The sequence below is a fragment of the Protopterus annectens genome, chromosome 5.part0, assembly GCF_019279795.1.
Source record: "Protopterus annectens isolate FY-2018-M chromosome 5.part0, PAN1.0, whole genome shotgun sequence".
In the NCBI taxonomy this organism is placed as follows: Eukaryota; Metazoa; Chordata; order Ceratodontiformes; family Protopteridae; genus Protopterus; species Protopterus annectens.
In genome coordinates this window covers 313,315,532-313,342,598 of record NC_056735.1, presented here as the reverse complement: position 1 = coordinate 313,342,598, position 27,067 = coordinate 313,315,532, and the positions used below count along the sequence as shown (strand labels likewise).

Below are 27,067 nucleotides of genomic sequence, written 5' to 3'. Positions count from 1 at the left end.
GTAGACTGTTGGTCTTAGTTCTCAGCTTTTCTTTGTGCTCATGGAACAGTATTTGGTCTAGCCAGAAACCCACATATAAAGGAGGCACAAGTTTCATTGGAATTTTCATCACAGTCAAGGATATTAAAGGACTGGGGTAGGGGTGATCTTTTATGGGTGTTAAATCATGCCAACATTTTTTTTCCATTGAGCAGCAATTTATTGGAGTTTAGCCCGTGTTATAGCTGAAGAATGTCTTTTTGAAGTTGAGTTTCAGTTGCATGATGTGAGGGATCAGACCTATGACCATATTGTCTGCATAAAGAAGTAGTGGTAAGTGGGGCAGGTCTTGTGGAAGTTTGTTGATGAAGATTGAAAATAGAAAAGGTGGTAGAATGGAGCCATATGAGACTCCAGAGTGAATAAGGGAACTGTTGGAAAGAGTAGGTCCTATCTTTACCTTGCATGAATGGTTGGATAGAAAGTCTTTTGAACCATGCAGTATCAACGGGGCTGATTCCAGTGGTTTGCAGATGGAGACGTAGAATTGGATGGTTGAAGAAACCATTCCTAACCAAAAGAAATAGAAAAGCTATAGTTAAGTCCTACATCTCACCTACCCTATTTTATACTTCTCCACCATTCACTACAGTCTAGCATACAAATCGAGTTAGAACAGTGTTATAATAAAATAGCACAATTTGCAGCAAATACCCACTATAGAACCCCCATCACTACAAGGCCGTTAAGCAGCTCAGTTGGCCAGAACTCTCCAGCCATCTCCATTATAGTCAGCTCCTCTTAGCTCACACTTTAATTTATGACCCAAATAAATATCCTATCTTCAAACGCATGCTCAAGCAATACTTCTGAACTAGAACTCTCCTCTGAAAACATGAACTATTGATTTCTGTCTAAAAATCTTACAACATAGCAGGCAGTTTGCTATACTTCCACTGTATATCAACCTTTGGAATGCTCTACCATGAACTGTTAAACTGCTAAAAAACTGAAAAGCATTCAAATCACATCTTGGGGAGCATGACATAGCTAACTGGCTATGCATCTGTGCATCACCTCACTAATACACTCCACAAACACACTTCTGTATGTGTTGATTGAATATCTGCTTTAATCATTCTTATTATGCATGCATCCATCCCTGTTACTTTCCCCTTAGGCTGCTGCGTGTCTTGGGCTTGAAGCGAATATCCAAATCCCTGTGTACCTGAGTTCCTGCCTTATCCACTCTAAAGAGGCCCTGTGGAATCCAAGTTAAGGAACAGAGTCCTGAATAGGATTTCTTTGTCCTCCCCACTAAGACTTTCTACCCTGAACAGTCCTCTTTTGAAAGTATGTCCTGCTAATGTATTTTTAACTTGCATCACTCCAGGCTATTTGACTTCCTTCCCAAGTTAACCAGCAGCCTACCCCCCTTCCTTTAGTAGTTAAATTACCCACTCTTACCCTCCCTCCCTCTGCATCTTTGTCCTTAGGATAACTCTCTCCTCTACCTCACCATATCCCAGTAGTTTGCTCTCTGCTTGCTCTGTCTCTCGTTATTTCTTAGTTTGGCCACTAGGTGGCACCCTATTCACTAGTAAACTATATATCCCTAACGATTTCACTAGAGTTTTGTTTTTTCCTGATATCTTTCTGGTATTAACCCCATTCTATCTCTCTACTACACCCAACTTTACTACCTCTCTGAGCCCCCAAACAATTATTTTATCTCTCCCAATCTACCTATTTTCCTCTCTGTACTTCATCTTATAGTCCACTCTTACCTTCCACTGTACCCAGTGCTTCTTTCACTTCTCACTGATTGTTTTCTGCGCCCTGGTCCTCTCTCTGGCTCTTCCCGCTCCATTCGCCCTGCGGGCTCACTCCGCTCCCCTACCCTACCCCAATTCCCACCCACCCGCAGTACCTCTAAACTTATACTTGCTCAGCCACACCCCCAATTTTCTTACATCCTATCAAATTTCCCGCCTTGTTCACACTTACAAACTCTCCACTCCTGTCTTACTGCCACACCCCATTCCCTACCATCCTAATGCTACTAATTTCCAACCTTGCCAAGATCACCAAACTCAACAATGCCCTTGCCTTTTAAACTACTTTATCTGCTCCTGTTCCTTAACATCCTTCTTTTATACTATACCCTTACTTCTTATGAGTACTACACCCTTAGCAGATCTCCTAGCTTAGCTAAACACACTAGCTCTGTCCTTCCCCTAGCTGAACAAACCTATATTAACCTCCTGTCATCCTGCCCTTACCTCCCCCCACACTATCACAGAGTACTCCATAACAGGTATCACACAACTAGAAAGTTCTACCTAATACCCTCTAAAAACTCAAAAATATTTCCACTCCCTCAAATACTCTTACTGTTACATGGGGACATTCACCCCAACCCTGGCCCAAATAATTCCCTCCTCCACACCCTCTCAAACCAAACTACTAACAATTTGAGTTCACCTTTCTCTTCTAACTCCCTTTCAATAGCACACATAAATATTCGTAGCATTAACAATAAAATTACACAACTCCATGCTTTAATTGACCTCTACTCATTTGATATTCTCTGTCTTACTGAAACCTGGCTTAAACCAGGCACCAAAGACAATGAAATTACTCCCCCTGGCTATAGCATTTTAAGGTGGGATCGTCTAAACAAAAAGGGTGGTGGAATTGCTTTACTTTATAAATCTGAACTACAGGTGTCCTCTATTGACTCCCTGCCTCCCTCCCCTGCCAATGCTGAAATACTCTGCAGCAAATTCCAAGTAAATAAAAGCAAAGCCATATATATAATATCTTCCTATATCCCTCCTGGCAACAACTTAAATACACTTGAAAACATTCTTAGCTGGCTCTCCTGTAGCTTTCCTCAGGAAACCATACTCTTAGGAGACTTCAATATTGATTGGAACTCCTGCATATCCCCCAAACCCACCTATCACGTCATCCTCTTTAATTTTCAACAAACCATAAACTCCCCAACTAGGATTCACAAATCTACCAATAAACAAGCCATCTTAGACTGGATATTGGTTAACAATAATCCCCTCTCATATAAAACTGGTATGCTCCCTGACAATATCAGCGACCATCTTCTCACCTACATCACTAAACAAAAAAATAACAATCTCAATTAGGCTAGCTATCGTACTATACGTAACAAAAAAAACTTTAACCTTCCTATTTTCCTCAGTGAACTCAAACAATGTAACTGGTCAGCTCTAAAACACCTTCCACTTGAGGAAGCAGTTACCCATTTCAACAACACATTCCTCCAAATTCTTGAGCATCACGCCCCCTCACGCTTAATTAGAACAGGATCCAAAGCTGCCCCTTGGCTTTCTAAAGAAACCAAGCAAATAATGCTATTAAGGAATAAGCTATGGACAAAATGGAGAACTACTAAAAACCCAACTGACCATCAAAACTTCAAACACCTTAGAAATACCACAAAAAAACTTACACATCTTGATAAAAAAAATTATTACCTTCAGTATCAAGAAAATCAAAATCATAACCCCAAAAAATTCTGGTCAGGAATCAATAAACTGCTCCATCCAGGGAATACCAAAACACCTACTCCAGCTAACTTAGCACAGACCCCATCCAACATAATAGCCAATACATTCAACAACTTCTTCTCTGAAACAGTCACCTCTCTAGCAAAGAACATGACTCCCCACACTTCCCTTAAAAACACCTCTCCTCAAAATAACACCCCCACTCTAACATTTAGTACAGTCTCCACAACCTATATACACAAGTTACTCTCAAAACTTAAACCATGCACTCCTTCAGCCGACCAGCTACCAGCTGAATATCTGCAGCTAGCAGCAGCAGAACTAGCATACCCAGTCTCCATCTTAATTAACAGAACAATAACCGAATCTACTATCCCTTCCCTCTGGAAAGTCTCCCATATCATTCCTCGGTATAAAGGAGGAAACACTAATGAACTTTCTAATTTCCGTCCTATAGCCTTATTATCACCACTATCTAAAATTATGGAGCGTTGTATACACCAACAACTTTTACATCATCTTTTACATAATAGCCTACTTTCAGACTCCCAACATGGTTTTAGACTTTTCCATAGCACTTCCACTGCTCTTCTGTCCTTCACAGACACTATCAACAAAAATCGCAGTAACAACCTATATTCTTCTGCTTTATTTCTTGACCTCTCTAAAGCCTTTGATATGGTGAAGCATCAACTTTTGCTAGACACTCTCACTTGAATCTTCGGCATTGCGCTGGTTTGACTCTTATCTGAAAGATAGACAACAAGCAGTCCTTTGGGACAGCCATCTATCCTCTCAGCTCCCAGTCACTATCGGTGTCCCTCAAGGATCCATCTTAGGACCCCTTCTCTTCTCCATATTTATAAATAACCTGTCTACTTCACTCCCAACATCCTCATCTATTCAATATGCAGACAATTCAACTCTCATCTGTTCTGCTGTATCTCCAGCTGAACTTCATTCTTCCACCCAAAAAGTCTTTACGGCAGCAGAAAAATGGTTCCAAGATATCTGTCTCCTCCTTAATCCCCAAAAAAAAAACAAATTATTACTTTTCTCTCCAACCCTTAAATCTGCCCCTCTCTCCTTTTCTATTGTGTCTGACAATGGCACTATCATTACACCTGATTGTTCCACTAAACTACTAGGCGTTACAATAGATAATCAACTAAACTATGATTACCACATTGACCTAACCATCAAAGCTGTTAATAAAAAGATAGGTGCCCTCTATAGACTTAAGCCCTTTCTAACAGCAACTACCAGGGTGTCTCTAGCCCAAACTCATCTTATCTCTACATTATTGTATGCCTCCCCATCTTTTATAAACCTTTCAAAATCTAACCTTCAGAAACTTGCCACAGCCTACCATAGCATTGCCAGGTTTGCCTCAGGTTCCCCATTTCACACTCATCATTCTGTTAATCTCAAAAAGCTTGACTGGCTTGAACTTCAAAATCTTATTCTCCTACATCAATTAGTTATCACCTATAAAATTCTCCATTACCCTTCTAATACACCCATACTAAATAACCTTGTTGTCCCTTACAGGAATCTTACTTCCCTTCACTCAGCTAACAAACTACTAGTAGCCACTCTCAAAACACACAACAAAGCTGGGGACTCCTTGTTTACAAATGCCATTGGCTCATACTGGAATAAACTTCCCATAGAACTGACCACTCTAGGCTCATCACAACTTTTCAAGAAACAACTAAGGAACTATTTTAAATCTCACTGGCTATGCCCTTGCTGGTATCCTGACTGACCTCAGCATCCAACTCTCTTTTCAGCTCTCTCCATTACTCTTCTACTTGTCCCTATCACTAGTACTACCCCTCCTCTGTAGCTCACCTACCATCCACATGGATATTACATTTTCCTATAAATTCAACTTCTCTTTATTCTTGTCATATTACTGCAACCTTTATACTTGTTATATTACTGCAACCTGTCATCTCACCTTGTATCTAAATCTACATGTTGCTCCCAGCTGTACAAATCTGCTTCTTAAAACTAGTGCCCTGGCACAAAACGTTTATCAAAATTGTTAATACTGTAAATAGTTGAATAGAGTCTTGTGTGAGTTACTACTTTCTTTCTTTTTTTGATTGTACTATTCCTACTCTTGCAAAGAATTTGGGAATAGAAATCCTCACTCTATGTTATAGTTTTGCTAAATTGCTTTTGCACTGTTACTATGCTACATGGGAATAGTTCTCTACATGCTTATAATTTGTATCTTATTGTGCTATTTTTTGTTTTTATTATTTACTAGTGTATAGTGGAGCTTTTCTCCTCGGGCCTTTGCTGAAAATGGACATGTATCCAGTCAGACTAGCCCAGTCAACAAATGTAAAATAAAATAAATAAAAATGTAATGCTGTCTTTATTACTGTAACAGTCTAGAAGCTATACATCAGTATTGTACATAGCAATCATTGACTCTGGATATATAGTTCTGGATATGACTTGTGTATTCTGTAGGTTATTTCTGTTGCAACTCTCATTTCTTATAGTGTTTCTCCCCGGGCCTCCACTGAAGAAGGGTTATGTTTGCTCATTCTGGCTTTCCCAGGAGGAGAGGCTGAAGGGATAGATTCTTCAGCATCGGAATCCTCATAGGGAGGAAGAGAGTATTCCTGATCAGAAGAGGAATCAGAAGAAATGGAAACCTGATCTGAAGATTCATATTCTGTCTCTTGCCTAGACCTTTTATCAGGAGAGGGATGGGAACCCCTGATCAAAGTAATTAAGTCTTCGGCCATTTTGAGCATCTGTTTTTTGGGCATGGAGGCCTGACCATGAGGCTGTTGTACTTGTTTCTTTGTCTTTAAAGGTGCTTTTGCCTTTGCCTTTGTAGGTGGAGTCGCTTTAATGTATAATTGAGTAGGTCTGAAAACAACCTCACAAACCTGAAAGTCCTTATGACATATTTGCTTCCCACAAGAAATACAATTATTAACTTTTTCTGACATCAGTCTGGAGCAAGAAAAAAGTTTTCCCCAATGGGGTACTTAGCTTTTAATGAAGACTTCGGATCTGAAATTCAAAAATGAAAATCTCAGGAGTCGGCCGACCGGCACTTGCGAACTGCTTCCGCTTCGGGCACCGCACGGCAAGAAAACCTGAAGAAAATGGTGTCGGCTGCATCTTTTATACCCCTGGCGCACTGATGTCAGGGAAGAGGCGACAGCAACCAACGCCGGACCTAGACTTTGGAACTCAGGCCACTGAGGGTAGCCTGCCAGCAGGATAACCCAAGTGTAATGACTGCAGCAGTGAATACACTCGAACATCTACATTTATGGCAAGTGTAGTCTTCAGCAATGTTATTCAAAACTTCCAGGAAGTTTCTTAAACTTCATTAGAGGAGGAGTGACATGACATACATCTATTGGGCCCGATTGTTAAAGACTTACTCTCTGTGTAAGTGACTTACTCTGGTGTAAGCCTGCTTTATAGTTAGCTCTTACACTGGAGTTACTGACTTACACTGTGATCAAATCTTTTTTCAATCTGGCCCAATATTTCAATTTAATTTGTGCATTTTTTTCTATGCCTTGTTTGTGAAGCTAGTTTCTGAAAGAAATGAAAGCATAGAGAATAATTTTGATTATTTCAGCTGTGTATTTAGGAAGTTAATGCATGCGATGAAGAAATGTTGAAGTTTTTTTTTCTTATGTCTTCTAAAGGCAGAAAAGGTCTCTGAGAAGCCAGGTGATGAAACAGAAGCAGCAGTGCCAGAGAACCCTGCTGGTGCATCTAAATAAACAGGTAAGTACCCTGTCGCCTAAACTTTGATTCCTCTTGCATTGTAGTCAGAATCCACTTTGTGTTCATTCACTACTTTTTGAAGCACAGAAAGTTCAATGACATCACCACACTTGTGCTATACTGTGAAGTAATACAATAACACAGTATTTTCAAGGTTTTCTCAGCATGCACATAATTTTATGGTGGAAATATTGAACATATCAGCTGGCCTTTGGTGTAGTGATATGTATTCTTTGGCACTCGTGACTTATATTCAGGAATTAACTCAAAGAAAATAAACTAGAGAATTGATCAGGAGGGGGTAAAATGAATGACAAAAAAGACTGCTGTACTAACCCAGGAAGCCATTCCTTTTCTGCACATATTATCACTATTGGTAGCTGCGGGAAGGATTGTTATGTATCACAGACTGCAAGAGTTCAAAAAGATGATAGTTGTACCAGTTGCTTCATCCACTTCTGCCCAGGCAAATTTCAAATCTCAGGTCCTTTGGGCCTTGATCTTTGGATGTTCTGATCTTCATCTGTCATTCCTAAATGAAGTATAAAGGAAGTGCCCAATAACAGGTTTCCTCTGTCTTTATACTATTTATAGAGGTTTTCCTCAAGTACCTGCATTACCAGTCAGAGCCAAAATGTCTTTTTGGCTTAGTTTAACTGAATGACTTGTGTGACGCCCTTGCACTGGCCCAGTAGTCAAGGAGGCTCAATCCTCACCACTGGCAACAGTTAGGGATGTACACAGCGGGAAGATTACAAGTACACACACAGTAAAGCACAATTTCCCTTAAGAGCACACAGAGCTCACAGTCAGTCTGGGGTTGGTTTCTCCAGATCCCAAATAATACTCCCCACTGGCATAGCTATAGGGTTAAGATCTCAGCTGAGTGGCCAAGCTAAGACCTTCAGCAACCTCTCTGTCCACCCAGTGCTTCGTGTCCCTGGCCAGGTAACTGACACACACACACACATGCATGCACTTTCAGATTTGATTGATATAGAAACACACACACACCTGGGAAAGGCTGGCACTGGTTTGCTAGCTATGCCCTCTTCTGCCCAAACTATAAGATAGGCTGCCACCAGCCACCCTTAGTTATTGGCTACTATAAGGCCCTTACAAAGGGTGTCTGATCCTACTGTGTTATGTTACCAATACTCCAAATGTTAGTCTGACCAAGACTTGCAAGGCTATTTAGGAGTGGCCTGTACAGTGTCACCAATTACATATGCAAATAATCTAATAGCTAAAATAAATCTGACAAATATCAACCACAAAGATAGGTTTAAATATGTTTAATGCTAAATAATAAAAGAACAAAACAATACTCAATAACAAACACAGTAACCTCAGAGTTCAAAATCATAGGAAATATTTTAAAACAACATTGCAGGACAGTCTCAAATAAATACAGTAAACATCTAAACTAATCTTTACTGTATTCCTATCTATATCTAAGAGAGATTACTGTATCTTGGTTACTTACTGTTAACAAGGCAAATGTAGATGGTGATGATGATGGCTGTTTCAAGGTCAAAGACAAAATACAAAATGTCTAGTCTCTCTTTGAGAGAGTTCTTAAATTAATAGTAAACATTACTGCTAGGTTAGCTTGGATGACATCACTCTTTGTCACCTGACTTCAGATCCCAGGCTAAACAGATACTAGCAGAATGTTAGCATCTCTGTGTGAGAAGTACATATCTCAGAAATTTGCAGAACTTAGAAGTTATAAAAAATAAAACGCTTTTACATTTGAAACTTAGTAATTATTTCTGTTTCAAGACAATACAAAAACTTCTAGCTCTAGACATTGTGTCTACTATGAAATTGAAACTGAGAGATAACACAATCATAAAACAGTTTAATTTCAACTTATTTTCTTGAAGTTTTGCAAGTTAACTCTATATGTTCCAGTTTCTACTATTAAAACATACATTTGCATAGGTGTATAATTTATACACAGTTCTGTTCTTTTCCAGTAGGGTATGCTGTGGTTACACTCTTAAAACTCAGTACTGTACAAACCATGTTGAACACACACTTCTGTACCGGTAGTTTAATATACGCAACATATAGTTCTCTTACATTTGTAAGACAAGCATATGATCATATTGATATTCACAAATGACATATGATTATTTACAAAATTCCAGATAGCTGGGCTGGCAGTGTCACAGTTTGATTACCTTATAATCAGACTTTAAGCATTGATGTAAGAAAAGTTGTAACTTGTTCAGATTTGTTCTTCTTCTAGTTAAGAATAACCACCATGAGCATTTTCCTGTTTCTGAGTATAACTTCTTGAGCCTGTGCAGTCTTGCATTGGCCTGCACACTGAGTTGAGATTTCTCTTAACTAATGATGTGCAGGCCGAGATAAATGCAGAGCAGTTACATATTAACTTGCTGTAACAGTTTATCTCTAGAGGACTCTGCCATCGGGTCTAATTTCTATTTTCTGTAAAATTTAGGTACTTACTCTCTGAGGTATATTTGTGTGGCATCTTTGACTTGACATTATTGAGTTGTCTTCTTTGGGTTTACATTGGGAAAGAACCATGGAGAAGAGCACTAGAAAATGTGTTATATTTTTTTCAAGGAAAAGTGCAACATGCAAGAGATATTAAATCTGTTATTCCCCCTAGACAACCAAGGCTACTGTACGTTATTACTGGGCTGCTTCTTCTTATCATTGCTATATGTATCATGACATATATTGGGGTGGGGTTTTTTTTTTCCCAAGATGGAAATAAAAATTGCAGAGGAAATTATGATTGCGTGACATTTTGATCCTTTAACTAGAAGGGGATTTTTCAAAATGTATTTCGACAATGTAGGATCCTTTAAAGCTCTGCTGTCTTTTGACATAAAGGAAGTAGATTCAACCCATATACCTAAACTTTCCTGCCTGATACAGAAGGGTTGGACCCAAGCTTTAAGATTTTCTTACAAATAGAATAACACAAAAAACAGTAGTTTCAACCTAGGTAGGAAACATTTTTCAGACCCCATTTGCAGTTTTGGTTGGAAAGATTTACAATTCTGTTTGAATCTAGATTGTCATCAAGGCAATTGTCACTTATTATATTTATTTGAGATAAAGGTTTCTTCTCATCTCATGAAATCAAGAACCATTATTTACGTGTGTCAAATGTTTGTAAAAGAATGGATGCTGAATTTCAGAATGATGTATGAAGAATTACTCTGTCCACAGAAATGACTAAATTAAGTAGAAGCAGGAGTAATTCCACTGTATATTTAGTGTTTATGCTCCAGAATCTTGGAACCAGCATATTTAAATTCAAAGGGCCATATGCAGTGGGTAACTATTGAGATTTCCTGTTTTGCTTAACCCCTAGCCTGGCAGCATTGTTTTCTGTTGTTCCTGTGCTCATATTCAGGGGCATGTGTTCTTTTTGGGAACTCCTGATTGGGATCTATTGCAGAGTGCCTTTCCCAAGCATATTGGTTATATTTATTGTATGCAGTGCTTCAACAAATTATTAGTGTAAGGGTGTGCATATTTATACAACCAGCTTACTGTATATTTTTTATTTTTTATATTTTCGCCCTAACAGATTTGTTTTTCAATTGAATTGTACAGGTTATAGGTCACATTAAAGGTGGGAAATGTTTTGAAATGATTTATTGTGGTCTCATTTTTTATATCACAAAAACCTGGCATTTTAACAAGGGTGTGTAAACTTTATATATCCACTGTAGATCTTTCATGTTGCAGTTGTTTTCCTCATATCTGGTCTTATTGCCACTATCCTCATATAGGAATTTAAATTTTCATGAACTTCTTGTACTTTTGTCTTTGGGATCAGAGCAAGCATCGTGTTTCAGTTTGATGTCTTCTTTGAAGAGCCATTGAGTGTGAGTAATAGCTTAGGTAGGTTATTGGTATTAGTCACAGTTTTGCATTCTATTATGTATGTAATGTGAGAGTGTTCAATCTCGCCTTTGTTCTTACACATGGGTTCGGAGCCGATCCTCGGCTCCGTGCCGGCCGACTGCAAGCTCTGCATCGAGAAGAAGCTCGAGGACATCTAATACCCACAATCCCCCTCTGCCTTTACCTCAGATCTAGTTTGCCGCTGCTGCATTCGCATCGCTGGAGGCTAGCTCGAGGGTTTTCAGATAAGATTTAACTTTCTTTTTGTTAAATTTTCAAGAGAACTTGTTTAAGAACACTAGTTATTGTAGTTAGTGTATGGTGTGTGTGTAGAGAGAGAAATTCTCGGTACCGTTAACTTAGTTTAACTATATAACTGGTATAGAGTTTTTCGGGGCCTACCACCCCTACTTGGATTGACAAACGGACTGACATATCTACCGGATTTGACCCTTTTTTTCTCTGGATTGACTGTTACTGGACTTTACTTTTTTCTCTTACTTCAATATGTCTGAGAAAATGAAATCTGGATTCAAACGTTGCCAGTGTGGCCAAAAGATGTCGGTCACAGACAACCACAGTTCCTGTGTCTACTGCCTTGGCCCTCTCCACTTACAAGAGGACTGTTCTATTTGTCACTCTTTTAGTGGGAGGGTCATGACAGATAGGCACAGGAAACTGATGGACAGAGGTTTGTTGAAACCCTCTTTCCAGGAGGCTCTGGATGCTTCAGACCAGGCATCCAAATCCTCGAGGGAATCGAAGACGTCGGAGCCCAAGTCATCGGCTCCGAGCTCTTCGGGTAAAGTTAGATCACCGGTTCCACAGACTTCGGGGCCGAGTGTTCAACTGTTGGCAGTTTCCGAGCCTCGAGTCTTGGAACCGGTGACGGAGCTCCCTCGACCGACTCTGTTGAGGTCGGCTCCGTCTTCGATCCCTTCGACTCGTTCTTCCAGAGCCCTTTCCGACACCGATGTGGACCGTGTGGTGCAGAAATTGATGGAGCATACGGCCCTATCCAAGCTTATCTCGGTCTCCTCTCAGTTGATGTCGAGACTTGAAGGTTTGCCACTATCTCCATCTGTTCCTCCTCCGAGACCTGTCCAGTCTTCGGAGCCGGAAGAAGCTGAACTGATGATTGTGGAGCCCTCGGTGCCAGAACCGTCTTTTTCTCGGTCAGCACCGTTCACCTCGACTCCATCCGATCCGGTACTGGAGTCTCGGGGCCGAAGATCCATCCTTGGTTCCGGGACCGAGAGTCGGACCGATGTTTGATTCCGACGCTCCTCGGAGCCTCGGCGGATCGACTCGGTTCCGTCCTCGGGTCGGTGCCTTCGGTTCCTGTTTCGGGATTCTTCCCATTTCTTGAACCGGGAGATACCTCGACTCGGGACCCGGGGGCCTTCGACCTCATGAGGAAGGTGTTGTCTACCCAGACAACCACATCAGCAGGAACAGCTTCTCCTCCCCACAAAGGACCGTTATCCTCCTCTGCACCCACGGCCACATCCAAGCGTCGGGCACCAGTGTCTCAGCCACCCCTGGAGGGTGCCCCTCTTCCTCGGAGGCTTCTTCGGATGCTCCCACGAAGAAGTCCCGAGGAAAAGATTGTGTAAGAGGAGACACTTGGATTCTCCACAAGAATCCTTGACATCTGATACTGACTTAGATGAGTCAGAAGGGTCCCTAAGTCACCTTCAGAAGATGTCTCTTTTTCTGACATCTTGGAGATCCTAAAACAGAGAGGTGACTGGCAATCCCTCCCCCCTTCTGAGGATGAGTCAGTTTTGCTGAAGGCATTTGGTGCTCGCCCTTCCTCCTCCTGGGTCACTCCGCCTTTCGATGAGTTAATGGAGTTGATTGCTCGAAGGGCGTGGGAGACACCTGACACGGTGGAACCAGTCCCTAGGAAGCCAAATAAGTACATTACGGCACCACAGGACAAGGCTTACCTCACCAAAGGAGTTCCAGTAGACGCCATGGTGGTGGCAGCGGCCACGAAAAAGGAGATGTCGGAGTCTTCCTCATCTGTCCATCTGCCTAACAAAGATTCTAGGACCATGGACAGATACGGGAAGCGCATTTTCAGTTCAGCGGCTTTCTCTATGCGTTCCCTGAACTATTTGACTCATTTTACACGTTTACAGAGGGATCTAGTCAAAGAGTTGGGAGATACCCTCCAGGGTACTACAGATGCTGCTGTTTCAAAGAAAGTTACAGCACATCTCAACACCCTTACATCCATTGTAAACTCGTCCATGAGGCTGATATCCTACGCAGCCGAAGGATCGAGTAGGGCAGCGGCTTCAGCGATTGCTCTTCGTAGGCAATCCTGGATGCGCTTATGTTCGTTTGCGGAAGCCTTCAAGTCTTCCTTTACTAACGCCCCATTTGATGGAGCCATACTTTTTGGCCCTAAAGTAATGGAGACCCTTACCCGGTGTGAGCAGGAGGGAAAGACTCTGTCTGCTGTTGGAGTCCGTTTTTCCACCCCTTCCAGACCGTACCCCAAAGGGCAACGTGGTGGGAAAATGTGGTTTCGAAAACCCCAAGGATCTTTCCCAAACACACAGGGTGATGCCCCCTCTAGAGGCAGAGGGGGGGGAAGAGGTGGAAGACGCCGCCCTGGCGGCAGAGGGGGTCCGCAAAACCAAGGTGACAGGGATAACCTCCCTGGCAAACCTTTTCAGCACTCCTGAGAGGAGGCCCGACTGTCCTGCTCTGGAGGCAGTCGGGGTCGCTAGCTTTATACCCTCAGGCCTGGCAAAACCTTTCTTCAGACAATTGGGTAAAAGCGTTGTTACCAGAGGTTACAAAATCCCATTTCTATCCACACCCATTCCAAAGAAAACTCCCAGATGTACCACCCCATCTGCGAGACCCAGCAGCTACAGAAATTTCAAAGCTGCTAGAAAAAGAGTCATCCAACCAGTCCCAGCGGACCAAATAGGATTCGAACTTACTCAAGGTTCTTTTAGTTCCAAAGAAAACAGGGGACTGGAGGCCGATTCTGGACCTAAGCCATCTCAACACCTTTGTCAAGAAGGAAAAGTTCGAATGGTCACGCTTCAATCGGTCCTTCCATTCTTACGGAAGGACGACTGGATGTGCTCTATAGATCTGAAGGACGCATACTACCACATCAAAATGGCCAGGGCGTCCAGGGATCATTTGCGCTTCCGGCTGGGAGCCAGTCACTATCAGTTTCGAGCCCTGCCCTTTGGTCTGACTACAGCCCCAGGGTCTTCACCAAATGCATGGCAGTGGTAGCGTCTCATCTGAGGCGCCTAGGATTCCAGGTGTTTCCGTATCTGGACGACTGGCTCCTGTCTGCCACCACCAGGCGTCAACTGATACAAGCCAGGGATTACACCCTACAACTTTGTACACACCTTGGAATTTCAGTAAATTTCGAAAAATCCTTGCTACAGCCATCACAGCATATCTTATTCATAGGAGCGGAATTAGATACGCACCATTTAGTTCTAAAACTTCCTACAGAAAGAATAGTAGCACTTCAAATCAACATTTCCCTTCTGCTATCATCCAGAAAGTCACCGGCAAAAATTGTTCTGAAAGTCTTGGGTCTCATGGCAGCTTCTCTTATTGCGATACCATTGGGAAGACTGCACATGAGAGTGCTACAATGGCTTCTGTTTGCACAATGGTCATTCCAACAACTTCCACTGACTCACGAAATATTGATAACGAAAACATGCAAATCACACCTAATGTGGTGGTTACAGACTTGCAACCTATCCAGCGGAAGACCATTTGTGCTACCCGCACCGTCAGCGACGATAACCACGGATGCTTCCCTGATAGGGTGGGGGGGCATCTTTCAGGGACAGACAGTCCAAGGCGAATGGACCAATCTGGAGTACAATCTGCATATCAATGTTCTGGAGTTGAGGGCAGTGTTTTTGGTGTTGCAACACTTTGCTCCCCTTCTTCCTCCAGGGACCATTGCAGTTCAGACAGACAACATGTCCGTAGTCTGGTACATAAACAAGCAAGGGGGAACCAGGTCTTACCAACTATGCAGAGAGGCCATGAGAATTTGGCAATGGGCAGAGTCCACGGTCGCTTTCTGATCGCAACGCACATCCCGGGGTCATCCAACGTCATAGCCGACAGGCTGAGCAGGGCAATACTATTGCCTCACGAGTGGTCCCTCAAACAGTCAGTTGCGAGAAGGATTTTTCGCAAATGGGGCCAGCCTACCTGCGATCTGTTTGCGTCTCCAATGAACGCCAAATGCAGGAGCTACTTTGCCCTATTACCCCTCCAGGGAAGTCCCCAGGGACGCTGGTGCACGATTGGCCCCGGGTCTCCTATATGCTTTTCCTCCATTTCCCTGATTGCAAAGTTTCTACAGAAAGCCAACAACCTTCAGAGGACTATTATTCTCATTGCTCCGTTCTGGCCTCGTCAAATTTGGTTCCCCTTTCTATTGCATCACCGCATTCGGGGACCTTGGATGCTGGACCCAGAGCCAGATCTACTGACTCACTCGTCAGGAGTTCCTCACCCATCTCTAGAATCTCTCCATCTAGCAGCTTGGCTGCTCCGCTTCCCTTTCTAGCCAGGTCGGTTCCCCTTACATCGGCGGTTCAAGATATTTTAGTAGCTTCTCATAAAGTTTCCACTACAAAGACTTACACCAGTAAGTGGAAACGTTTTGTCTTTTGGGCAGAGTCACATCATTTGGACCCTGTTATAGCTCCGCTAAGCAAGGTTTTAGAGTTCTTGACTGAACTATTTCATGAAGGAGCTTCCCCGGCTACTTTAAGAGTACAGTTAGCTGCCATTTCTAACTATCATGTAGAGGAATGTGGTGCGCCTATTATGGCTCACAAACTTTGTAAAGCCTTTTTAAAAGGTTCTTTTCATATCACACCACCAGTCAGAAGTCCTACATCACCATGGAATTTGAACCTGTTGCTCTCTAAATTGATGTTGCCACCCTTTGAACCAGCCTCAAGTTGCACATTGAAATTTTTGTCATGGAAAACTTTATTTCTAGTGGCCATTACATCTGCTAGACGAGTGTCTGAGCTTCAGGCCCTTTCTGTCAAACATCCTTATTTAATATTTCATTCTGACAGAGTATCCCTATGCACTAATCCATCCTTTCTCCCCAAAGTTTGTTCTTCTAGTAATATTAATCAGTCCATTGAATTACCCACCTTCTTTAAGAACCACTCTAATAAATTGGAGTATATGTTGCACAAACTGGACGTCCATAGACAACTCAGATTTTATTTGGATAGAACAAAAGATCACAGGAAATCTGATCAACTATTTCTAGCCTTTGCTGACAGCAGAAAAGGTCTTGCAGTTACGAAACGAACTCTTTCTAAATGGCTAACTGACTGTATCACATATGTTTATGACACCTCTGATCAAACATTATCAGCAAAACCCAAAGGACATTCCACCAGATCAGTTTCTACATCTTTGGCTCACGCAGCTCGCTTACCACTAGACACTATTTGTGCGGCTGCTACTTGGGCTAAACCACATACATTTATCTCTCATTACAAAGTGGACAGGGTTTCTAGGGATAGGGCAACCTTTGGTTCCACTGTGCTCAAGAACGTTCTCCCTTGAGTTCCTCAGGATCATGGAGCTAGGGACGCTACCCATGTGTAAGAACAAAGGCGAGATTGAACACTCTCACATAAAGAAGTTATGTCCTTACCATAACGTTCCATGTGGAGTGTTCATCTCGCTTTGGTTATTACACTCCCACCCTTAGGAAGAACGTTCGATTTGGTGCCTGGTCTGGAGTATTCTCCTTCTGCTGTTGCAGTATTAGTGTTACTATCATACCCTTGGTATGTTTGTATATATGTACTTTTATGTATATAGTTTGGCATGTGTGCGTGCTTTATGTCTGGTTTGCTTGCAAACTAGATCTGAGGTAAAGGCAGAGGGGGATTGTGGGTATTAGATGTCCTCGAGCTTCTTCTCGATGCAGAGCTTGCAGTCGGCCGGCACGGAGCCGAGGATCGGCTCCGAACCCATGTGTAATAACCAAGGCGAGATGAACACTCCACATGGAATGTTATGGTAAGGACATAACTTCTTTTTACTTCTGTTTCAAAGCACCTTTGGACGTGGGAGATATGATGTAGGCCAGGAATGGGTCCAGAGCAGGTTCAGTATTGCTGTAGTGGGTTTGAGCTTATTCTTTGTTAGTCCATCAGGCTGGCTTTATGCCGCTCAAGTTTTTCAGGCAGGTGTTTTCCTTTTACAGCTATTGTAAGTTTGACCTTAATATTGCAATTAAATATAATCATGTTTATTATAGTTTTGTATTTCTTGGACTGTGCTATAATTTCCATCTTGGAACCTTAGATGTTTTCAGATAATCATAAGAGGAATTTTTTTTCATACTTATTCTGTAATTTTATGCTAATTAATACTATTAGTGCACAATTTGCTCTTGTAGCAGTATCTCTTTGGGTCTGGACTTACAAGTAAAGATAAATGCATTATTGTTGGTAGGACCACCTCACTGTGTTACAAGTCATGTCCAACTCCTAAAGTGACCCCACAGACCGTGACCACTACCTACAGTTTTCAATGCAAAGGGAGAAATGGAAGTAGGTTGCCAGTCTTTTTTCTACAACAGACACACACACGCGCAGTTAAGAGTCCCAAATCCACCTTATGGTGTGTCTTTGTAATGTGGTAGGAAGCTGGAGCACTCAGGAAAAATCGTCAAGAATACAAAGAAGACATGAAGACTCAACAGACTCTGCACAGAAGACAGCATGGCTGAGAACCAAACCAAAGAACCTCTTGCTGGGAGGTGGGTTATCTACTTTAATAAACTTTTATTTAACAACTCAATGAACTAATCCGCAAGATATTTCCTCAGACTAATTTTTATCCTGTATAAGTATTTAAGTGGTCACAGGTTGGCTGCAAAATTCCAAGAAAAATTTCAAACTAGAGTGCATCTTGAAGAAGTTTATATCTAATTGTCATGAACATATTCTAACTTGGGCATGGATTTTTATGTTGTATACATTTTGGACTGTAAAGCATCATGGGGAATTTTACATCAAATTAACATAGTTCTGCCCAAATTGGATATCAATTTTTATGTTGTATCAAATTACTGTATTTGAGGCACTTTTGTTACTTTGTGCTTTAAGTACTCTGCACATTATTTAATTATTTCTGTTAACAAGTCTAAGTTTTCTTTGTGTATTTTAGCTACTTGGTTGACCAGTTGATTGTGTTTTAGTAATTGTATTTTATTTTATTGATTATTTTTCTTTTGTTACACATTGAAAATTTTAAAGAAAAGAAATTTGACCAAAAATATATATAATATGTGAAGTCATTTGCTGTAGCCAACCATTTGGTGACCTTTGGCTTAGTTATTTCAGTAGCACATCTCTTACTGTTTTTCATCCCCCCCAGGTGCCCATCTCTTTCCAACTCGACAGTCACTCTAATTCCAACCATATGTAATTTTCTAGCTGCAATTTTACGGGCAGTAAAACCTCTCAACTGTCCAGAGTTTCACAGAACATCCAGATTTTTACCTCATATTTTTGGTCTGTCCCTTGCAAAATTTGTGGTTTTTAGGCAAATCATTGAGGATTGAAGTCCACAAATAATGGCTTACATTTGAGTTTCAGATTTTATATCCTTCAGAAAATGCATGCTGATGTAACACCCGCCATTCTAGCAACTGTATAAGTTTACAATCGATTTAAAGTTTTTCCCTGATTTGGGGCCGTTGTGCCCCCATTATTTTGCCTTTTCCCAGATTTCATGCACTTAGAGGTTCAGAGGTATATGATACTCATAACTGCTTGAACTGCTTTAAAAACACAAAGTTTTACTTGGGATTGGCATGATGGTTAAGCTTTTTACCTCACATAAATAAGGTACAAGGTCTGATTTTGGCAACTGTATCGCTAATGCGCACAGACAGCCTGTAAATCTTTTATCTCCCAGGCCCCTCCTTACACTTACTAAGGGTACTATAACTTGTGAGAGATTTGGGGTGCATGGCTAGGCTTAAAAAGGGCCCACTGGTTGTTTAGCCTAGTACACACCTATGAGCATATGACTAGCAAGGGGCATGTAAAAGGTTTGATTTGCATTCCCAGCCTGATTCCCCTGCACTTTTTGTCATTGGCTGCCCATTTTGCTCCTTTTCCACTATGATCCCCAGTCACCCAAACCATGCCATCATTTTTAGTCTCCAAACCCCACCTATACCTACCACAACCTATTTGTACAACTTATCAGCTTCTTCAGCAACTCATTTCGTGTGAATTCTGCCAGTTAATTAGCAAATGATCTGTTTTTTGAACAAAATATTTCCACTCATTTTATACAACATCCTTGTATAATATGTGTCCATATTTATTACAGTAAAATGGTTCACATTTACACTTGACCATTTATTTTTATTAGCTATATGCAGTACAATAGATAGCATTGCACTGACACTAATTATAGCTAATAACCCAAAGAAGTTCCTTCTTGACAGTTGCTGTACGCCCACATGTACTAGCATTCCATAATGATGGCATAAATACCTTTGGTGAGTTATTTATACAACTAGCAAATCATTCACTACCTACTTAAAACTCCTTGGCGATTACACCCCTACAGTAAATGTGTTCAGAAATAAATACATTTATGCTCCTCATTATCAGAATCATAGAAAGTACTAGGCATTTGGGCCCATGTGGCCTTTTACATCATGCCAGTAACCACCCTTAGACCTTGCCTCTTTTTTCAAGGAGTGATAAGCTAGTCATACCCAGAGTGAATTTGAATACCCATCCAATTGTCTAATTCCTTCTTAAAGGAAGATGGTGTGCAACATTGCTTGATCTGGAGAGGATACTTATTTCAGAGTAGGGATATTTTCTGCATCACAAATCTGCCTGTCTCCCTTGCTTTGTTAATACAGGTTCAGATCCCTAGTTCTGTTGTTCACAGGACTATTTGATTTGTGGAGAAATAAGAGGTTTTGGACTACCAGATCCCTAATGTCCTGGAAAGCAATACACAGATGGCCCCTAAGAAATGTATGTGGCACTGAATACAAAGACAAGGCTTTCAGCCTCTCTTGATAAATCAGGTCCTTTAGTTCCATGATCTTTGTTGTCAAAATATCTTTGGGGTCTGTCTGACTGCTTGATATGTTTAGCAAGATACATCCCAAAATGGGCACTGTATACTATAATAGGATGGATCAATGCAGAATGTGAAGGTGTCAGGACTTCTTTGGACATAGAAGAAATACTCTTTGTGATGAGCTCTGGCAGATAGGATTTCCTGACCACTTGTGCAACATGTTGGTAAAGGAGAGGGAGTTAATCTGCTCATGTTCCAAGGTCTCTTATAACATCTTTATTTTGGAATGTAGTGTTTTATATACTGTAAGCTGAATGGATGGCTTACCAGATGCAGCAATATTGCATTTTTTTGCTTTAGCCCATTTTTCAGCACACAAGCTATTAGCATGTGTAAGTTCACTTTGTAGCTTCTGCTTATCAGAAGGAGATTCAGGTATAGTACCACTTTGCAGTCACTGGCAAAATTGGTTAACCAGAGTTCCTGATTTTTGGTTTGGAGGTCACAGAAGTACATGTCTAATAGTAAAGGGCCCTACACTGAACCTTGTGATACCTACTGGATAATTTCATGCTCTGTGAGACCATGCCTGCTGCCATTTTAGTGTATTTTCTCTCCTTTGGCCAATTTGCTATACATCTAACTACATTATGATCAATTTGGAGTGCATTTAGATTGTTGATGATGTTGGCATATGGTATAGTAGCAAATGCTTTGACAAGGTCACAGTTATGCTGTATGGACATCATGACTACTGTCTATGGTCTCTCCTGTTTTTAATTTCCCCAAGTCATTTGGGTTTGTAATACCATGACGTGAATGGACCCCATTCCTAAGTCAAAGTATGATTAAAGTTCATGAAATTAGCATTGTTTCACTCTTTGATGTCAGTCAAAAGTGCTCTTCGCAGCACCCGCAATGTGTCCACTAATGACTCCTTCTGCAATTCGTACGGTGTTACATGAATTGGTAACATATCTAAATACCATTGTAAATTCTTTTTTATAAGACCAGTTGCTCCTACTACTATTGGAACTGTCTGGGTATCTTTCTTCCACATGGCTCTCGTTTCTGGCAGTGATGGCAAACCTGTGACACCCCATGGCATTTTGGGCGACATGCCAGCGTTCACCAACACCCGAGTTACAAAAGAAACTGCTTTTGCATTTGTTGCTGGTGTGAAGTGCACTGAATTATCTTGTGCCATTTCAACAACACTGCTGCAGAGGTAAGGAAGTTGTTAACCTCAAGGACTATTTCGGTGTGCTGTCTCAATACAGTCTGTAAAGGGCAGTGTTGACATCATTTTGTCTTCATGGTTACACTTCTGCAAAGGGCAGGTAATCTCCATTTCTAAGCGTGTGCTGTTCTACATTCCTCTCAACTGTCCCTCTTAATCCTTCCTAAAACTGGTGACTTTTTAAACTTATTTACTTCAGATAATGTATATTACTTTGCATTCATTTTTTTCTGTCAGTGTCTGAAATTAATAATGCTAGTAGTTTAAAACTGTCCATGTCTCTTATTTCTAGATTTGTCCCTTATTGTTGAGATTTATCTCTGATGTATTGAGAGCTATGCTGTTTTATTTATTTTTATTTTTATTTATTTATTTATTTTTGTTGGGGGTGGGGGCAACACACCAACAAAGCCAAGTTAGACATTTTCTGAATTTTTGACACGCCGAACCCAAAACGTTTGTCATCACTGGTCTGTAGCTTGGATTACCCTCTCAAAAAAAAAAAAAAAAATACTAGATGGTATCTACCCTTAACAAAGCCAAACTGCCGGAGGCCAAGTCTTATAAGATTTTTTATATCATCATTTATTAGGTTTGCTACCTGCTCCATGGCCTTGTAGAGTACGCTGATCAGGCTGATGGATCTCTAATTCCTAGGGTCCAGATTGAGGCTGCATTTTTGAAGAGGCATCACGACTGCTTTGAGCCCAGTGGTAGAGACAACGTTTGTGGATAAGCTCAGGTTGAATAATTTTAGGGGCAGGTCCACCAACACGTTTAGCGCTCCTCAGTAGGAAGTCTGGTATGTTAACAGGTTCCACAGAATTTGCATTTTCTTTTTTGAAAAGTACTTTTAACAAGTGTTGTTTTGTGATGATAGGAGGTTTTAGGTCTTATGTATATGTGAGTTTGGTATAGATGTCTCTGGGCAGAAGTTAGCACTGAATTTGTTTGCCTGTACATTCACTGGATCAGAATAGGCAGTGCCATTTCAAATGAGTTTAGAGCAATATTGGCTTTTATTTTTTAACTTCCTGACAGATAAAGAAGGATTTTTAATTATCCTTAGCCTTTCAGTGGTAGCCTAAGTTTATGGGAAGCCTTAGTTTTCCTGATTATGTTTTTTCAGTACCCGTTGATGTTAACCTTGATTTGTGGATTTTTAGTTTTGCTATATATTTGAATGAGCTTTTTTTTGTATTGTATTGTATTGTTTACTTGTGCATGTGGACCACCAGGTTGGTTTGCTGTTTCCTTTTCCTTTTTGTGAAGTTTTGGTAGGGACAGACAGGTTTATGCTGTTTTCTGGGTAAGCGCAGAATTTATTTGTATATCTATTGGCCATCTCTACATGATGAGGATACAGTTATATTTGAACTTAAGAGGCTTCATTGTAGGAAGTTTGTAAGTTTGAAGTCTTTGATTATTGAGATGTTCCACGCTCCCAAACTGTCAAGCAGCTTGACCTGAGCTGACTAAAAGACAAGTTTGGGCACAAAGCCCTTCAGAGCTTTACTGCCGCCGAAGAGTACACTCCTCTGAGGCTTTTGAGAATCGATAGCCGGCTTTTGCTTTCCTTTGCTGGACAGTTAAGTTCCCTTTGGGAAAAAAAACTTCCATTTTCTTAATTTTGTGTATATTTTATTACGTTCCTGTTCAGGAAAGTTGTTTTAACACTAGGTGTTTTCTGTTTTAACAGACTGTCTCAAGACGATAATGAACTTTTAAATGGAGCACTTATATTTTCTTGTCAGTTTTAAAGTAGTGTAAACTAGCTGAAAATGTTTTTTCTGTGGAGAAATTGTGTTTAAATTTTCTTTTGTGGTGCTGACATAGTGTTTTAAAGTGCTTTTACTGTGTTTTTTTGTCTGAAAAGTAGCTTTTGTAGACTAGTGGTGTTTACTGGCAATTGCTGCTTGTCTTTTCTGAGAAAGAGGCACCATTGTCGGCTTGACCATGGAACAGACTACCCATCCCATGGTTGGTCCTTCTTCCAGCCAAAAAGAGAAAAAGTTAAGCATACAGCCTTTGCCTTAACATCAGGCTAGCAATTTGCCTGAGCCGCAGGCAGGCCATTTGTTGTGTCTCAAACCAGTCATCTTTGGTGTAGCACTTACAGCCAGTGTGGACCAGGGTTAGCCACGTCCTCTGCAGCTGTTGGGGTCCCCTCAATGGACAAGGGATAGCCACTCTTGTCAGTCCTGAGAGAGGGAACAGGGACAGTTTCTCTGCTGCATCTTAGTTCTGTGCCCTTTCCTTGGAGGAAGAGCTGCTGCCATTAGTAACATGGGTGGCCCATTTTTCCTGTCAAAAAGAAACAGAAAACCAAGCATGTATCTACTCTTCCTCAAATTTTCTTGGATAGGAGTAGTTTACTGGGTCTGGCTCAGGGTTTTATTTGAGGTATTGATCCTTCTTGTAAAGTAGTTTGTGGTAAAAGAGAGAGGGATTTCTCTTTTCCTGAAGAGTTTCAAGATTCCGAATCTGAAATGGAAGATGCAGGGAAGGATCCAGGGGTGTATTCTCAGCTTTTTGATTTTAAGCTCGGAGAAGAGCTCAGTGTCTAATTCTCCCTGGGGGTGGGGTGGTCTCTTTCTCTGAAACTAGTATTTAGTAATGACTGTGTGTGTGTGTGTGTGTGTGTGTGTGTGTGTGTGTGTGTGTGTGTGTGTGTGTGTGTGTGTGTATGTGTATATATATATATATATACTTTTTTATATATATATATATATATATATATATATATATATATATATATATATATATGCACATATACATACAGTACAATAGGTTTCAAGTTTGTTTCAAAGAAGGTTGTTGACAACTGAAGAAAAAAGTAAAGGACCTAGCACTGAATTGTGGGGAACACCTCCTAAAAGAACAGTATCTTATGACATATTGTTTGTTGCAATTTGAGATGTTCTGTTAGTTTGTAAACCATAGCAGAATATTGAGAAACATGTATGTGATCATTCTGAATTTGAAAATTGTGATCAAGATTGTGAAATATATGCTTTAGAACAACAGATCCTGTTATGGTTTTTTGCTCCGCATCTGTGTGTATTTGGGTCAGTTAATGTTTACGTGACCATACTGGTGCTGTGTTTGAAAGAAACATGTTGTTTATCAGTAAGAGTATCATATTTGTCACTGTAGTCTACTGTTTTATTGTAGACTATTTTTCCTGCTATAATGGTTAGTGGGCATATAACTATGGCATGATAGTCGATACTTAAAGAGAAGAATGGTAATTTGAGAACACGTATGCTTGAAGGTGTGACTAATATTCATGTAATGAACACAACGTTATAAATAATCATACTGCAGATTCATTTTTATGGGCTTCAGAGCAACAGTAAAATTGTGTTTCCAGTTACTTCTTCCAAAGTCTTTTGTCTCCTGCCTGAGCCAACATCAGTGCTGCAGTGAGGCAGGACTACATGAATGTCTTATATTAGTACTTCTCACTATCTCAGTGACATGAGTTTCCTGACTGCATTTTCCAGTAATTAATTAATTTGTTGGTTGCTTTTGACCTGCATCATTACCATGCAGTGACTGGTAAATAGTGAGACTTCTGCAGGGAAGTTCAGTGTTTCAATGAATTAAAACATTTTTGAGTTTACTCACTTTATGTTTTGTCTTTCCTGCCTGATGATGAGAAATTTTGTAAGTAATGATTTTGTTCATGTGAAGACCAGTGCTGTTTGTTCTCACAGTGGTGTGGAATTTCACGGAACCAGGGTTGTTGTGCAAGGCTTGTGTATAAAGTAGGAATTGCTTGGTGCTTTCTTCAGTTCCTGTTTTTTTAAGTGGTACATCCTGATCAGTGCAATATCTTGTTGGATCAACAGTTTGCTGCTTTAGTAAGAGAACTTCATGTAAAACATTAATGGGGCTATTTTGTGTGATTGTGGCTGGTGTTTGCTCCGTGGACTCCCACAAGATATTTTTTCCTTATCTTCACCTTGTATAGGAGTTTGAGATAAGGAAGTCCTTGTCTACAAGTGAAAAGAAGGATAAGGTGGCAGTTTGTCAAAAGGAGCAACAGAAGCCCTATAAAAACATAAACTCACCTGTCCCAGTTCAGTTTTTTAGGAGGGTACTAATATTTTAATGACTCAAAAAACATGGGTATGAAGCCATTTTTCAGTACTACCAACATTCACTTCCATGATCTCAGTACCTTAATTAACTCTACCTGTTTTTCTGTTCCCTATGGTCATTAAGACTCTGGGGTTTTAGTTGGATAAGAGTAGCCCTTAAGCACTGTTTCACCAAGCTGAATGCAACATAGCTCCATGTAATTCAGTCACTGTTTTATTTCAGCTATCCCTTGACTGTAAGAGTCCTGCAAAGCAATATTCCATAATGGTGTAGGAAACTATATTATAACATCAGGGGGTCATTCTGGTACCTTTGGTGGACAGACCATAGTCTTAGGATAGCACACAAGGCCACAAGCTTGTGCTGAAACCTGCTTAAAATTGAAAAAAAGTATTACTTCATGTGATTTATTTAATCAAATGGGAGGATTTTTTTAGACAGAGCTTGTATATTGTTCTCTAATAGATCCAACTAGAGTAAGAAAGCATCCCTGTTCCATCTTTACAGTTTGATAAGGCAAGCATGGTGAGTAGGTGTGTGTATCTATTGCCTTAGTGGTTAGGTCAATGTGCACGCATGTGTGTGTGTGAGTCTATATATATATATATATATATATATATATATATATATATATATATATACAGAGAGAGAGAGAGACGTATATGGATCTACAGACATTAGTGTAAACTGCCTAAAGATGACATGAAAGTAGTTGGGAAAAAAAGGTCTAAAACAGGTAATATCAACAGAATTGATATTACACCACCGAGGGGTATATGCCCCTAACCACTGTAATGCAACATCAGAGTTGATATACTTAATTAGCAGGAGTTGTGGAGGCACAGGAGGGGCTTACTCCCTTTCAAAAACATTGTTTTTTGATGTGTTTAGTTTTGTTGGCCTTTGAGGTTTAGACTTTTTTTGCCGATTATTTTTGAGTCAACCTTAGGTAGTTCAGACTAATGTCACTAGACACATATGTATATTTAATAAATATTGACATTCATAATGTTGACACGCTACTATATATATCCCAACCAACAATCTCACCTCATGCAAAATAAAAAAAAAACTCTTAAAAAAGAAAAGAAAAGAAAAGAGCAATTTTTTGTAGGGCAGCAAGCCTCCCTTGTACCCCCACACCTCCTGCTAATTATATATGCTAACTCCAAGATCTCAAAGATGTCCTTCTATTCAGTGTTGCAGTATTCTTTACATATGGGTTGTATTCCACCCTATGACCCGACATCCGTCAAGTATACAAATGCTTTTAGCTACTGCCAGTACATGGGATGTCACATGTCTGCTTTGACAATATCAACCATAAAAGGATGTCAGCATGTACCATCTTCAGGACTTTTCTGCTGCCATTAGGAAGGTTGAGTCCTACGTATGA

The 27,067-nt window shown here is 40.6% G+C and overlaps 1 protein-coding gene across 1 annotated transcript in view; it reads left to right on the top strand.

The window, feature by feature from the left end:
- The window catches only part of APOO (apolipoprotein O), a 595,595-nt gene that overhangs the window by 507,860 nt on the left and 60,668 nt on the right, over positions 1-27,067 (top strand). The window contains exon 8 of the mRNA XM_044072293.1: positions 7,223-7,304. Coding sequence (XP_043928228.1) covers positions 7,223-7,300 — 78 coding nt within the window. The 3' untranslated portion in view covers positions 7,301-7,304. The remainder of the gene's footprint in view (positions 1-7,222; positions 7,305-27,067) is intronic.